The sequence below is a fragment of the Phyllostomus discolor genome, chromosome 3 (genome assembly GCF_004126475.2).
Source record: "Phyllostomus discolor isolate MPI-MPIP mPhyDis1 chromosome 3, mPhyDis1.pri.v3, whole genome shotgun sequence".
Taxonomy (NCBI): Eukaryota; Metazoa; Chordata; class Mammalia; order Chiroptera; family Phyllostomidae; genus Phyllostomus; species Phyllostomus discolor.
This window is the reverse complement of record NC_040905.2, coordinates 198,050,116-198,066,296: the sequence shown is the minus strand read 5'-3', so window position 1 is coordinate 198,066,296 and position 16,181 is coordinate 198,050,116. Positions and strand designations below refer to the sequence as shown.

Sequence of the window (16,181 nt, the reverse complement as noted above, 5' to 3'; positions counted from 1 at the left end):
GACAATTTCTAAGAAGCGCATCGCCACAGAGCTCCTCGGAGCCTGGCTCAGATCAGAAGACGAGGGGAAGGCACAGTCTGTCTCCAATTAGACCCTGAATCAGCATCTGCTCTGAGCCGGACCTGCGCTGGGGGCTGTCCCCAGGAGTCTCCAGTCAGGCAGAGGAGGACGACATACAGACAAGGCATGCGGGACACCAGGCTATATGGGCTGTGCTAGGCCCGCCTGGGGCACGGGAGCCGCACAGCACGAGGGACTCACCAGTCTGCAGAGAGTTCCAGGCATTTGACTCAACAAAGTCTCAGAGGATGAGGGGGGTTTTGCCACATGAGGTGGAAAGAGAAGAGCTCCAGACCAGAACTATGCAGGCAAAGGTAAGTCTAAGGCACCCAGTTCTTGCCCCGAGGGTAGCAGGGGGCAGCCACGGAAGGCTCTCGGCCAGGGAGGGGCAGAGATCCCGGGCCTCTTCTCCCGGGCACTCTGGTGCCCGCCCCAACCCTCTCAGATGCGCACTCACTCACCGAGGGTCTGCTGGTTGCGGACGCCGCCAATCACCACGCAGATCTCGGCAGGCACGTCGCCCGTCCCATCCTTGCTGACGGCCTTCTTCTCCTCCTTGGGCTCGCCCTGCCAGATCACCTCCTGGATGTAGTCGTCGGGCACCTCCGTCTTCACCTTCACCTCCGTCATCGTCCCCTGCTCGGCGCTCAGCGAGCCCTCGGCCGGCACGGGCTCTGGCCCCTCCACCTTGGTGCTCTTCTGGCTGCGCTTCAAGCGCTCCCTGGAAAAGAGGAGAGTGTTAGGTCGGACGCCATGCCCACCCGCAGACCCTACCTGGGAGCCCACCAGCCCAGGGGGCTGCAAAACCTTTAGCTACAGACCCCCCCTCTCACGTGAACCTCTCCTTGAAGCACATGGCCCGTGGCTGCCCTGGGGGGTTCTCCCTGGAAAGTCTGGGGCTCTGGCTCCCCCCATTTTACGGCTGGACAAGCTGGGCTGAAGGGGTCTAAATGTGCCCAGTAACTCCTGCCACTGGGGTTGGAAGAGCGAGAAAAGGGCAGCTCTGGCTGACTGACATCACTTCTTGTGCACGTTAATCAGCTGAGAGTCTTGGTCAAATGCAGATTCGGGTCCAGCAGGTCTGGGGTTTGGCCTGAGCTTCTACATTTCCAACGAGCACCTGCTGAGGCTGGTGCTGCTGCTCCCTCCGCCTGCCCGTGGCACAGGAGGGTTTAAGTGGTTTGATGTGTGGTTTAAGTGGCTGGTGCTGTTCCCTTCGCTCCCTGGCAGAAGGCCTGGGGATCTCATCCAGGCTCTTCCCGGCTCCAGTTTCACAGATGGGGAAACTGTAAGCCAAAAAGGCTAACTTGGTTGAGATGCCCTGGAGCCAACACTCAGCCTCCAACACGCTGGCCTCTAGGTGGCTCTTCAAACACCACAAAACATCCTCAAGGCAATGGCTCCATGCTGAGGTGGGCAGGGCATATGGACACCGAGGCCTGAGCAGAGCTGTGACTTGCCCAGGGCCACACACACAGCTGTGACTTGTCCAGGGCAAGCCAAGGCATGCAGCCAGGTCCCCGTCATCAACTCCTCAACTGTGCTGTTGTAAGGGCCCCTCATCCCTCCGGCTGGGGACTGCCACCATCGCTCCTGTGTCTGAGGTGGGGAAGGCAAGGTGTGCACAACCTGGGAAATCAAGTCACACTCCAGCCCGGGGCGGCTGCCCTGGCCGTGCCCAGCCTCCCCCACCGCTCCAGAGAAGCGTCTGCACGATTATCTTCAGGCCCAGACTGGAGGCACGCTCGGGCGACTCACTGGCACACCGACTGGGAGGCAGGGGCCCAGGGTCTGATCCTGGATCCACAGCAGACTGGCTGTGTGACTTCAGACAAGGCCCTTTCCCTCTCTGGGCTCCAGCCCCATCTAGCACGACTGCATGGGTTTTATCAGGTCTGCTGTCCCTTTCAGCCCTCAGCCCTCTCCCAGGGTAGAGAAACTGAGCGGAGAGAGACAGGAAAGGCCACCAGGGAGGTGTTCTGGACTAAATTATGTCCTCAACCCCTCCGGCTTATCTGGTGAAGTCCCAATCCCCAACAGGACTGTCCCTGGAGAGAGGGTCTTCAGGAGGTAATCAAGGTTAAACAGGTCCTATGGGTGGGGCCCTAACCTGATAGGACTGTGGCCTTCGGGGAAGAGGAAGAGAAAGATCCTTCTCTGACTCCGTCCGCACAGCATGAGGACCCAGAGAGGAGGCTGTTTGCAAGCTCGGAAGACGGCGGCACCAGAACCCAGGCCTGCTGGCACCCTGATCTCCGACACCCAGCCTGCACACCTGGGACAAAGCACCCCATCCACGGTATTTCGTAGGGCAGCCTGAGCTGACTGGTCCAGGAGGCCAGGACGCAGGCAAACGGGACAAGAATGGAAAGGGAGGTGGACAGGACACCAGCCAGAGGCAGTGCCAGCGAGCCAGCCCCTGCCTTGCCCCGTGACTTGAGGCAGCTACCTAACCTGGGAGGTTCCGTTTTCACACCTGCAACATGAGGCCAACAGGGTTTGCACATGGATTCCAATCAACTGACGCCCAAGAGGCGCTCAGCGCAGTGCCTGGCCTGCAGCTGCTCTCCAGGCACAGCCACCGTTACTGTTCCTAACAATGAAAACTATTAGAACATCTTCGGCATCCGGTGGGCCTGGTGATGCCCCCTCCTTGTGTGCTCGCCACATCAGGGCCGACCCCGTCTGACCGCACGCCCTTCTCCTCGGTGGGAAACGTAAAACCGGGTGAGCCAATCACCTCAGCATTCATCTCTTTTACTTATTTGAGAAACACACCAAGAGAGTTCCGTGTGTGCCAGGCACTGTTCTAACACTGACTCCTCTCATCCTCTGGAACCATCCTCTGAGAGGTATGATCTCCATTCTACAGATGAGGAAACTGAGGCACAATGTGAAAGAACTTGTCTGAAGTCACATGGGTACAAAGAAGTGGGACCCAGACTAATGCAAGCATCCTGGCTCTCAGCTGCGACGTACCCAGCCTGGCAGAGCAGCTGCCAGAGGGAGGCCTGCCCACCTGCACACCACGTCGCCCATTCTTGCCCTCCGGCATCCAGAACAGAGTTAGGACCAAGGCGCTAACAGTGGGTTGTCCAGGAGGACAGGGGGCTCCTGGCTTTTCTGGCTGCTGTTGACTCCACAAGCCCTCGCCCACTGGAGGCCCCCAACTACAGTCCGGTGCCCCCCTGGAAGAGGGTCATGTCTACCCCACCTCAGAAAAAAAGCCTTTGAGTTTGGACAGGTCCCAGGGCATCACCGGGACCGACAGGTCTGAGAAGTGACACAGGACAGCTATGGCTTTATGGAGGGTGAACATCCCTGCCAGCCACAGGAGGGGACAGGCTGGGGGCAGGGAGCTCCCTGGCACGGAGGCTGGCTGACAGCCTGGCGGGGATGCGATGTGACGACCTGAGAGGGAAAGGGCGCCTGGGTTTGAAGTCAGATCATCCCAGGGCCAAATCTCAGCACTGCCCTGCTGGAGTGGTGGGCTACCGCACCAGCGACCTTACACGCCCCCACCCCAGCCTTAGTCTTCACACCCATACAATGGGTAGGCACAGCACCTCCTCCTCAGTGCTGTGATGCAGACGACAAAGCAATATCTGCATGGGCCCTAGGACAGTGCCCCAGGGGAAAATGTACTATGGGTATCTGCTGTCCTGTAGGGGTGGGACAGGGGAGTGTGCCCAGGATGCAAGGGAAGGGGCTCACCCAGCACAGGCTCCAGCGCAGGGGCTGGGGAGGTAGGCTGGTGGGAGTTCAAACCCTAACTCTCTATCACTTCCTGGTTGGTGTCGCTGAGCGAGGCCCTGGCCCTCTCTGAGCCTGTTTCCATATCCATGAAGTGGGGACCCCCACACCACCTCAAAAGGCCCTGTGAGGATCACCTGCAAAAATGTAAACCTAACACCTTGTCTAAATCGACTCAGAGATGATCGTGCTGGTGGAAACTGGTGCAGAAGAGGCTGAAATTCCCATTCCCTAGGTGCGGCCACATGGGTGCTAAGGGTCAGCCAGTCCTGCCCGCTCTGAGGCTCACTAGGCACGGAGATGGACGGCGGGGTCCTGTCTGACCCTCAGTGCCAGTCCGGCAGGAACACAGCCCACAGGGCTGGGGTGGGTGGGGGTGCTGGGCAGGCCACTGAGGACTATCCGTGGCTTGGCCCTCGCCGGTCCCGACCCTGGCTGCTCCAAGTACAGTGCTTCCCAGGCCCAGCAAAGAAGCCCACTAGAGCGGGTGTCCAACCTGCCCATGGGGAAGGAGAGAGGAAGAGAGGGAAGGGGAGGGGACAGTTCAGGCCCTTGCCCAAACACCCTCAGCCCTTTCTCCACTGCCCATGTTCGGAAGCTCAGCCTGAGTCCTGGGAGCACTTGATCATGCCACCGAAACAGACTTGGCGTCCCTTCCTGCTCTCAAGGCCCTCACTAGCACCCCGACGTCCTGGTCAAAGGGAGGAGCTACTAGAAGTCAGAAAGGCTGGGTGCCTGCACACCCTGTGACCTCGGGCAGAAGACTCCCTTCTCTGAGCCTCGGTGTCCTTGTCTGTTCAAGGGGGAGCATGACCCTCACTGGGGTGGGAGCAGGCGATGAGCCAGAAGGCTGGCACAGAGCTGGCGTCCATGCCAGCAGCTGTCATGAAGAGGATGACATCCCCCACCTCCAGGGAGCCTGCCCTGCTCGCTGGAGATGGAGCTGACCCCTCTCTGAACATCCCCTCTGCTTTGCACAAGGGATTCTTACCCTTTACACTGGCAGCCGCGTGAACCGTCCTCTCACCCTCAGGCATGATGGCACGCAACGCACACTCCCTTAAAGGGGACGGACGCCCCGGCACCCTCGCTGCACTGGGCACACGCGCAACTTCTCTTCCCCGGCTTCCCGCTTTAGATTTACAAGCCCAAATGTTGCTTTTCTCAGATGCTGTGCATTTAATTAGGTGTCCTAATAACAGTGAAATTGCAGGAGTACTTATATCACTTTGAGTTAGTGGTGCAGCTCCTTCTAACTTCTGTAAAAAAAAATTTTTTTCATATATCATTTTTTAAAATAGAGCTCATTATTTTAATTATATCCATTTAAATGTACAGTGGAGCCCTTGGATATTCTCAGCACGAATCATTAGGTATATTAGGGAAAAGCACTCGGAATCTATCTACATGCTGACACTCCACAATCTATTCTATTTGTGTCTCTGTAAAACAGATTTATATATAGATAACTACAAAATAGTTGCTCAAGATATGCTATGAATTTTATATTTAACCCAAATCACACTTCAACATAAAATCTGAAGTCGGCACTAAAAGGATATTTCTCGGCAAGTACACAGCGTCTGTGGTGGCTGCCTACTACTCATGCCAGAACGCTGGGCCAGAAGCCAGACCAAAGTGGGTCCTTGTCCAAGGAATTCCCCGAGAGCCCCCACCTTCCACTGACGCAGTGGTTCGCAAAGTGTGTCCCTTAAAGGCCCCGGGGCTCCACAGCAGTGGCCCCAAAGCACCCAGGAGGCCTGAATGAGGAGGGTGGTGCTGAGGAGGGCTCCAAAATCAGTACTCCCTCTTTGATATGCACAGCTTGGCCTGATACATATATATTTGGGCTTTCTCCCTATAGTGGGGTAAATGGTGCCCCTCAATACATGCCCATGTCCTAGTTCCTAGAACCTGTGAATGAGACCTTAAGTGGAAAAAAAGGCTCTTTGCAGATATAATTAATTTAAGGACTTTGAGATGAGATCATTCCGGATTATCTGGGAGGGTCCTAATGCAAGGACAAGTCCTTACAAGAAACATAGAGAGATTGGACAGACAGAAGAAGGGGTGACAGAGGGGAGGAGGCGGCGGTAGCATGACCACAGAAAGCTCCCAGAGTCATGTGTCTGGAAGTCCAGGAACGCTGCAGCCCCCAGAAGCTGGAAGAGGCAGAAATGATTCTCCCGAAGGCCTCCAGAAGTGCGACCCAGCCGACACCTGATGTCGGACTTCTGGCCTCCAGAACTGTGAGAGAGCGAAGAACCCCTGCTGCTGTAAGCCGCCGGCGTGTGGTCATTTGTTACAGCAGCAGCAGGAAACTAATACACTACACATCAGACTAAATCTGAAGACACAGCTCCAAAGTGGCTAAGTTTGCAAATCGCTGCCCTCCGCTACCCTCAGGTTCCTTTCGCTTCGTCCTCCCTCATCCCTGTCACTGCATCTGGCCAGTCCAATGTGCCACAGAGCCTGCCTGGGGAGGTTTCAGGAACAAACCCCTTCCTCTGGATGTTACCAGATGGTTCTCCAAGTGCTCAGACCCACCCCATCACATCCAGCACTCGTGAGAGCCCTGTGGCCCAGGGTGGGAAACCGGAGCACAGAACCGTCCCCTGCACATCCACATCTTGCTGGCACACCAGGCCTGGCGCACAGCAGGCACCCGAGCAACGCAGTGAGCCAACAGCATGCCTGAGGCCACACAACTTCCAGTGACGAGCTTCTGAGCGTGGTCTGGAAACAATTCTTCCGACTCCCATCCTGGAGCAGGGCCTGCCTGAGGCAATGCAACTAAATAACACAGCAGTGGGTCTGAGGCCCAAGAACAAATGCCACTTCCGGACATGGTGGAGGAAGAGTCCCAGGTGGTACCAGCTGCCCAGGAGTCAGACAACTTTGTTTCTGGGCACAATTTCTACATCATCCCACCAAAAGTGCTAATGCTTGACATTCTGTCAGGTTCTACCAAGTTGCCGTTGCTGTGAGGAGTCCTCAGCACTCGGCAATGCGGTTCTGCGCCTGCCTGGCTCAGTTTTCTCACCTGCATGAGTGAGCTAGACTCTGATGTCTAAGGCCCCAGTCAAGGCCATACCTCTACCTGGCAGGGTGCGCCTATGTCCTTGCACAGGATGGGGATCAGCGTATCTGTCTGCACCCCAAAGTCAGCCTGAGGACCCCTCCACTCCCTCCAACGGCTACTGCGTGTTTACTCTGGCACTTCAGCCACCTGAAATAATGTAGGGTGAAAAAAATCTCTAATCACACTGTGTAAATAATGACTCGGTTAACTCCCCCTGGAATACAACTTCATTAAAGACTCCACTCATTAGGAATGAGGGTTAACTGGCCTCAAGCTGTGCTTAAGCACATTCTCCGTGAATGCATGGATGCATGGGGTGTTAAATGAATTAATGCACAAGCAGCCACGACTTCAGGGGCCATGCTCACCCTGCTGTAGGGCCTGTCCGCTGACCCAGTCCTCCAACCCCGTCCATCTGCCCACCAACCAATGATGTGAGTGCAAATAATTACCTACTTGTAGATGTTGGCGGCCCCACCCCTCCTTGGCAATGCTTCTTAGGCACCGTGAGGTTGCTGTCTCCCTCATTCTGCCAAAGCTGTTCTTCCCAAGGCCTCCCGTGACCTCCACGCTCCTCACTCCTACGGTCCCTTCTCGGTCCTCACTGAGCCCCTCCTTGGACGAGTTCCCCTTTCTCCTCCACTTTGCTCACGGGCGGGCCTCTTGTCTTCTGGCCCCTTCTCTGTCTTCTGCTGATTACTCTTTACCAGCCCAGCCCCTATACACGGACATGCTCCAAGGATCAGCTCTAGAACCTCTGCTATTTTTATCTACCCTCACTCCCTAAAAGTCAGGGGTGTCACACTCATTTTCACTGGGGGCCACATCAGCCTCGTGGTTGCCTCCAAAGGGTCGAATGTGATTTTAGGACTGTATAAATGTAACTTACTCCTTAACAATTAAGCGAGAGCTCAGTGCTGCTGCCGGATAAAACAAGGTAGAGGGCCGGATTCGGCCCGCGGGCCTTGTGTTTGCTGCCTGTGCCCTAAGTCATCGCCTCCAGACTCATGCTTTTGAATATTAACTCTATGAGGATGAACTGCAAACTCCATCTCCAGCTTGGACCTGCCCCTGGACTCCAGCCCCACATCACCAGCTGCCTGCCTGACACGCCCCCCGGGATGCCGACCAGGCACCCACACATGACAGGTCCAAACTGAGCCGCTGCCCTGCCCTCCCCCCTAAGTCAGGAAAAGGTTCTTCTGACTCCCACCCAGGGCTCTTCCCACCAGCCTCTGAGTCTAAGATGCTGCCAGCAGGTAGCTGCAGTCTTCACTGTTTACTAACAATTCTGTCCCTCCAGGTCCTCAAGCCCAGACCCTGGAATAATCCTGATCTTGAATCTACCAGCAAATCCTGTAAAAACTCCACCTTTAAAATATGTCCAGAACCTAAACCCTCCTTACCGCCCGCCAACAGCCACCATTCTCATCCAGCTGCCGTCTTTCTTCCTGTCTTGTAATAACCTCGTGGGCAGTCTCCCTGCTCCTACCCTGGCCCAGCCAGCACCCCCAAACGTGTGCTCCCCACAGCAGCCAGGGCGATGCTATGAAAATAAACCAGATTGAGTCACTCTTCGGCTCAAGATCCATTATGGTTCTGCACCTCACCCGGTGTAACAGTTGAGGTCCACACCTGACCCTCAGGGCTCTCTGTGACATGCCCCATGTGCCCGCTGACCTCATCTGCTAGCACCCCACCTTGTTCCCCCTCACTGGCTACCCTGGTCTTCGACCTGTTCCCTGAGTGCACTGGCAAGCTCCTGCCTCGGCCTCTGCACTTGCTCTGTCCTCCGCCTGGGATCTTCTCCCCTTCCCCCGATGCCTCCAAGGCTGGAGACTGCCAGTCCTTCAGGGCTTCACTCAAGTGGTGAGTGCCAGTGGAGAAGTCCTGGCTGCCCGGTCCGAGGCCTCCGACACTCCACAGCCGTTCCCTGCTGCATGTGCTCTGCTCAGTACTGACCAACCCTACGTTCATCTACCATACTTGCTACCTCTCATCCTCTTCACGGTCTGTCACCCCAACTAGAACATGAGCTACAAGAGGACGGGGACTTCGTCTTGTTGGTTCTCTGTCACATTTCAGCACCCACAGCAGCACCTGACATGTGGGAGGTGATCAGTGAGCACCGGTTCATTCTTTTAAGGATCCAAGCAAGGCATGTGACCTGGAAGAGCCAATGCCAGAGCAGCCTTCGGGGTGCCGCCCTCCAACACCACCCACCAAAGAACTGTCCATGGTTTCACTGCTTCAACTGACACTCAGAACTGAAGACAGCCATGTCCCACCCACCTTCCCTCAGTGCGACCTGGGTTGGAGATGCTTCCCAGGAGCCAGCTGAGTAAGTGACGCTTATTCCTGAAGTGTCAAAGGCATGTATTTCTGTTCCAGTGGAAGCCTCCTCAAGTGTAACACACTGTTCCTACTTCCTGCAATGCTGAAATAGAGTAGCCAGCTAACAACTCCAATACCAGCTCCTCTTCTCTCCAGGCTTACTGAGATGCTGACATATAATGCATGTGAGTGTAAGGTGTACCATGCCGTGACTGGATACTGCAAAGCAATGCTAACTCTCGAGGGTGCAGAGTCACCCCTTCTGTCATCAGTTAGCAGGCTTGGGGCCTCAGGGCACGGGGTGAGGGACCGAGGTCTTAGGGGGCCAGCAGTCTCACACCAGTGGTTTCAGGAATGCCCCCTACACTTCTAACAGGCTCCTGCCCTCTAATCCTGCACGGTTGTGGGAGACCTGCAGAGGCCAGGGCTCCACCCACTGCTTTTTGTACCCGTGCCTGGCCCCTGCTGACATGAGCTAATGCCCACTGAATGACACAAACAGAAAGTGACCACGGGTGAGGGGTACTGGTGGTGATGATGCAGAGGATGCAAATCACGACAAGGGCGGCTCAGGCCTACTGAACGGCTCTGCCGTCCCAGGCACGGGGCTGCACGTGTTCCCCCGCTGCCTCTCTCACTGTCCTCCACAACGCCTGACACAGCTGGCAGTTCTGATTACAGAGAAGAAATCCTGGGATCAGAGAAGCAGAGTGCCTTTTTCCTGCTCGCACAGCTTTCTAGGGACAAAAACGGGATTCAGCCAGGTCTGGCCAACTCTGACTCTCCGGCTTGGGGTCATTTGGACGATTTCTGTTTTCTCAAGAGAAGAGAAAAAGAACAAAAACCACCTGTTGAATGAATGAACAAATATAGGTGATCACATGAGCAGGAGCTCCGAGAGACAGGGAGCAAATTCCCTTGCCTCCTGCAGTAACCTCAGCACCCTGACAGAACAGGGCACGTGTTAGGGGCTTAAACGGAGGGGCTCCATCTCCGCCACAGAGAAAAGCACTTGGGCTCCGAGTTCCCCGCCGACCTCCAGCTCTCCTTCATGTGCTATACAACGGTGGCCATGCTTGTACATGTCCTTTGGCTAGAAAGAGCCTCCTGTGTTTAGCTGCAAGGACAGAAAAACGTAGTGGAGAAAAAGGTCGCAACGTCCACTGGCCTGGAAGGACCCCAAGAGGGAACTTACAACAAAACCCATATTTCCACAAACCCCAGTGAGGCGGCCTGCGTCTGTATTTACTATTCCGCCCGTGTTTCAAATCTTCACGCCGCCACCCGGCCCTTAATAACCCTCGGAATTATCTGCACTTCCATTACTGTCATGTATCACTGATATATTTTAATAAATAGTCAAGTAGAAAAGATTAGATTAATAGATTAAAACTATTAACCTATTAAACAACTCTTAACAGTCTAGAAATTCAAAATAACCTACAACGCATAAATTTACCATTAGTTTGAGAAAATTCCTAAGCACTTAATTGTCTTCAGTGTATGGTGTCAGTCAGCCACAGCGCTGGGTAATACTGCAGTTCAGCAAGACAGCATGAAGATTTAAATATTAAGAGTTAATTCCCTGGTTAATGTAAGCCTAAAATAGAGAAAAGCAGGAGTCATGAGCGATGCTGTCAAATCACCAACTCTAATGGTTAGCAGGCGGGGCCCTCTGGGGAAAGCTGGAAATTTCTTTTGCAGGTGTCCTGGTACATGGGAGGCTGGCCCCGGTCACTGAGAAGAAATATTGTTAACAGAGTCTTAAATGAAAGCACAGCCCTCGTCTTCCAGTGGGTCTGGCAGTGGCGTGATTTGGATCCGCAAGCAAGGCACACTGCTCTCTGAAGACCCACCTCCCCACGCTTCTTCTCACGTGACTGTCGGGACCCTGCAGACTCAGGGATTCTCGTCCAGGAAGAATCTGCTCACCGGCAGGAAGCGAAGGGGAGAGGCCACAGAGGCACACGTGCCCACTGCTCTGCATCTTCCAGGGCACCCGCGGGTCCAAAGCAGACCCCAGAGGACAGGTAATTCAATCAGTGAAGAGGGAGGCAGTCCCTAAGCTGGTCCTCATGCTGGATGATGGACAAGCAGAGAATAAATACAGGCCCTCTGCCACCAACGTCCTTTCCTGCAGAGGCTGGGCCTCGGCTGCCATCCCTTTCTCGTGCAACTCCACCGGCCCCTTTCTCCCGGAATAGGGGCCTACCCAACAGGACCACTTCCCCTCCAACATGCTGCCCACACTGACAAGTGATGCCCAGAGCTGTCCAGCTGCCGTCCTTCCAATGCACCTCTCCCCCGGTCCTAGCGTTACACCTGGCCTCCTCCCTTCCATGCTCCACTCACTAGTCCAGAAGGCCAGCTGTTGGCAGACCGAGGTTTGTAAGGCACAGTCAGCTCAGTCCACACACTCAAGGGTGAGGACCCAGCCCTGGTCCCTCACTGCCCACTGCCCCCTGCCCCACAAAGAAGACCCCTCACTACACAGTCCAGGCCCTCCCAAGGTACTGGGACGATAAACTAGGTGCATGGACCACTGCCAAGCTCCTAACCTGCCCGCAGTGCCCTGCCCTCGGGTGTCAGCCGGGGATGAGAACACTGACCACGAGGGGTTGTGTGGGAGATTATAGGACAGAGACGCACAGAGGAGCCCCGAGTGGCACCACGCATGGTCGGGCTCCGTAAATGTGAGGGTTTTTTTCTCTCCCATCCCTTCCAAGCACTTGCCAGACAAAATACAGAAAGTCTGGGGAAACGACGGAAAAGATGAGCTCTGGGCCACGGATGGAGCATGCACAGACGAGTGTAAAAGGGATTTTCAGGCCCTGTGGAGACAAAAGGGGTGCAGGGCATGGCCCCGCTCCCTGCAGCAGCGGCGAAGGGGAGAGCCGAGGACACACACCGCAGCCGAGTTCACTGCAGGAGGGCAGGCGGGAGTGATCCAGGTGGATCTGGAGTATACTGACGTTCTCTACCATCGTCACATGCTGCACGGAACCCGGAGGAAGCTGAAGCCAAGGGAGAGGATGTTTCTCTTCCATTGGCAGAGCCAGACAGATGATACGGTTGTGGAAACTTCCTGAGTCGCTTGGTCAGAACAAGGCCTCTGTCGTTGAGGGCTTCACAAAGTGAACAAGTCGGACCGTCCTAGGAACCATCCTCAAGACCGCGCTTCCCAGGACAAGACAAGGCTTCCGAGCGCTCTGAGCCGATCACCACAGTGTCACAAGAAGTTTCTTAATTTGCTCAAGGAGCACAAGAGGGAGACTCAAACTGAGAGGAGGACTGAGCAGAGGGTCCCTAGAGACTGTCGCTCCACTCTGCAGGACCACCCCAAGCTCAAGAGCCTCGGTGCCACTTGGCAAAAATGCTTCACCGATTTTGATGGCCTAAGTCAGTTTGCATTTCTGTGGCTGCCTCCACAGGGCAAAACCTACGGCTGTGTGAATTTTCAAGAATCTGCCCTATGTGCAGAGTGTAGCTTGAATGGTAACTAATAAAGCAGAGAGTGAACCCTGCCCACCAAAAATGCAATTGAACCCCATTTCCCACTTTGGAATTGAACTTTCAGAGTTGCCTGCAATTTATGATTTCTGTGGTCTAACTTTGTCCAAAATCTGATAGAGTGAGAATACACATTTTTGGAAATAAGTAAGTTCCAGTAACAAGAACATAAACCTGGAGTCAAGATGGAGGATGCACCCTGTCTAAAACACGCCCCAAGTTCTCAAGTAATTCATTCTGCTAACACCTTACTGGCCACTGACTCGCATCGAGCCTACCGGTACGGTGACTTTTTGTGCAAATGTAGTTAATTTGTTTACGGCTATGTTAATTTCATTGCTGAAATCCAAAATGCTAAACAATAATATGTTATTCAAAAAATAATTATGCAGCCACACACACGTGGTTGTTAAATTACATGGTCCACCAGTAAAAATCCTGGCTTCAATAACAAGACTCAACCTAGCCCAAAGCCATTTGACTATTTGGGTGACGCTGGACAAATCTACTCCTCAGTCCCTTCCAATGAAGAGGGATGCCCATCACTGCCTGGGAGGACCAAATTCAGTATGGACAAGCTGCATCATACAGCACGTAGACCATGGTAGCCCCTCAACAAATGTGAGCTCCAGCCCCACCCTTACCCCTACCTCCAGCCCTCTCTCCAATGTCCAGGCTCTCTCTGCAAGAAATCAATTGCCACCCCACTGTTACCTCTCCCTAGGAATGGAACCCAGCACAGTGGGAATGTGGTAAAAAAAAAAGCAAGCATTCATTGCACACCTACGATGGGCCAGGCATTGTGCTAAGGGTATACATAGTATTATTATACTTACCGGTAATATTACTAAATTGTTATTACACTTAGTAATAGTAATAGTAAAACTATCACTACTATTATCATTGACAACACTATGAGGGAGGTAATCTACTCCCATGTTACCGATGAGGAAACTGAGTCAGGGAACTAAGCCCAAGGTCACATATCCAGGAGGTGGGTGGTGCCAGGATCTGAACCCAGGCAGCCCAGGCCACAACACCATGCTAAGCTGCTTGGCCCTCAGTGGGGCTGGGCAGAGGACAAGGAAGTGAGACGCCCGGCAGAGCAGGCACGGAGAGTGGCAGCCACAGGCTGTTCCACGCTATCCCAGGACCAAGCAGGAGGCTGTGCCCTGGGGAGGCAGGGCGCACACAATGCTTTGTGAAACTGGATTCCCTAGGCCTGGGGAAAAACCAACCTTTTAGCCACTCAATTCCCAGCCTAGCTTCTAAGATCCTGCCTGTCCTGAACCCCTGGTAACACATCTTATAAGGTCTTTACCCCTGCTATTTACTCTTCTCCTGGCAGCCAGAATGATCCTCTTGAAACCAAATTCATGCCACCCTTCTGCTCAAAATCCCCAGTGGTTCCTCACCTCACACAGGATCGAGGCCGAAGTCCTGACAGCAGCCTTCCGGGGCCCTGCACAGCCACATCTGTCTCCTTACTGTTGTCCCAACATGATGGACACTTTCCTGCCCCAGGGCCTTTGGACCTATGGCTCTCCCTGCCTGGAATGCACTTCCCCCGTGAATGCTTGGCTCAGTCCTCATCCCCATCAGATTCGTGTTCAAATGTCTCCTTCCTGGTGATGCAATACTCCCTCTGGCTTGCCAATCCTCCCTGCTTTCCCCCAGAGCCCTTTCTACCACAGGACAGACCACCTGCCTTACGCATGTATTACGTCTCCGCCACTCCCACCAGAACAGCAGCTCCACAGGCCGGTGATTCCATCTGCTTTGTTCGCCGCTGCATGTCCAGCACCAGGTCAGACTCTGGCACTCAGCAGGTGCTCAGCTAAGTGTTTTTGCGGCATGAATGACCCAGACTGGGTTTTTCCTTTTCCTCCCACCCTGACAATCTTCCCGTCTGCTATATCCTGACCACCTGTTAGGCAATGGGTATGCACAGCCAACAAATGAGTCCCTCAGCCTCTTCTATCCCGGGTTTCCTTATCTTCAAGTGAGATTGCTGGACTAGATTATCTATAGGGACCTTCCAGTCTTCAACTGACCAAAAAAAAAAAAAAAAGGCACAATTCTTCATTACAGCAAGCCCGTAGTTGCATTTAGTTGATTATAAAAACCGCATTTCCCTTAGAATTTTCCACAGCCAAGGCCCCCGTAGACCCCATGCCCCTGAGAACATAAGTGACATCTGGCTGGAGCTGGGCTCCGTGACTTGTGACCTGCTCACCAGGTCAGCATTAAGCTCAAGTGCTGGGATCGCTGGCCTTGTAAAATCGACCCGGGCTGGGTTACAGGGAAGTAAACCAAACCACATTCGGGCGTCCCTCAGGATCACAAACACCACCTCTCCTTGTCCCCCTCCATTAACACTAATTCCTCAGCAGCCAGAGCTAAGGAATTAGTTGGTTTTGGGGTTTAGCCAGAACCCTTCTGGAGAGGTAACAAAATTAGGTTTTCTGGGCCAAAAAGTAGGTGCTGGGACGTAAGCAGAACCCAGCGCATAACGGCGTGGGCGGTGGCACGACTGGGGCTGAGAGTGGAAGCCCACGTCACAGGGTCGTGGGTTCATCAAGGTCGCTCCTGACGAGGGCCAGCTAGCCTCCCTCTGACCGCAGGAAGCCTCAGGCCTTTGCCCCCGCACCTGAAAGAGGGGCTAAGTGAGTCTAACGCTCCACAAAGTGTCTACAGGTCTCAACCCTACCTGGCTGACCTGACCCAAAGCCAGGGTCCAATTCACCAGCATCAGCAAAGGCCCATGTTGACATTCTCTTGATGTTTAATGCATAAGTCACTCCTGAGTGAATGCTGGGTCACTATATAACATTACTGCTTTGGTCTTTCAAAGGTACTCTATTAGCTTTAATGACAGAATCAATATAAACTCACTTGATAGCTCCTTTGGAGTCCCTGCCTTCTTGACAAGCCTCCAGCCTCTGGCACAGCCCCTGGCCCCTAACGGTCTCCGCTGCCACCTGTTAGCCGATCACGTCATACCAAGCAGCGAAGGGCACGGCGGTGAAGCCCATGCACGGGAGGAGCCAGACTCAGGGAATGTCTTGGCTGGGTGGCTTGCTTCCCACCGGGCAGCCTGAGCCCCGTGAACACCCCCGTGCCTCGGCTTCCTCGTCTGTGAAGTGAGAGCAACAAGAGTACCTCCCTCTCAGGGTTGTTATGAAGATTACATGAATTAATAGTAAGTTTGTATATGTAAGTCACTTAGCCCACAGCCTGACAGGTAAGTGCTGACGGGATGGTAGTCATTATCACTAGAAATTTCTTCCAGTTACACACGGGGATCCTAAGGTTTGGACTGGTCCTTCCTGGTGTGTATGCGGGCAGCCTAGTAATAATTCAGGGCTCCGTAACTGAGTACATGCAAGCCTAGGCCATTCAGGGAGAGCCAGGGGATGGCGTGCATGCCACCTGCCCGCTC

The 16,181-nt window shown here is 54.2% G+C and overlaps 1 protein-coding gene across 14 annotated transcripts in view; it reads right to left on the bottom strand.

The window, feature by feature from the left end:
• ZNF618 (zinc finger protein 618) overlaps positions 1-16,181 on the bottom strand; it is a 167,086-nt gene that overhangs the window by 52,720 nt on the left and 98,185 nt on the right. For all 14 annotated transcript variants that reach the window (XM_028533021.2, XM_036022098.1, XM_036022097.1 and 11 more), the window contains exon 3: positions 522-781. In XM_028533021.2, the coding sequence (XP_028388822.2) occupies positions 522-781 (260 nt within the window). The remainder of the gene's footprint in view (positions 1-521; positions 782-16,181) is intronic.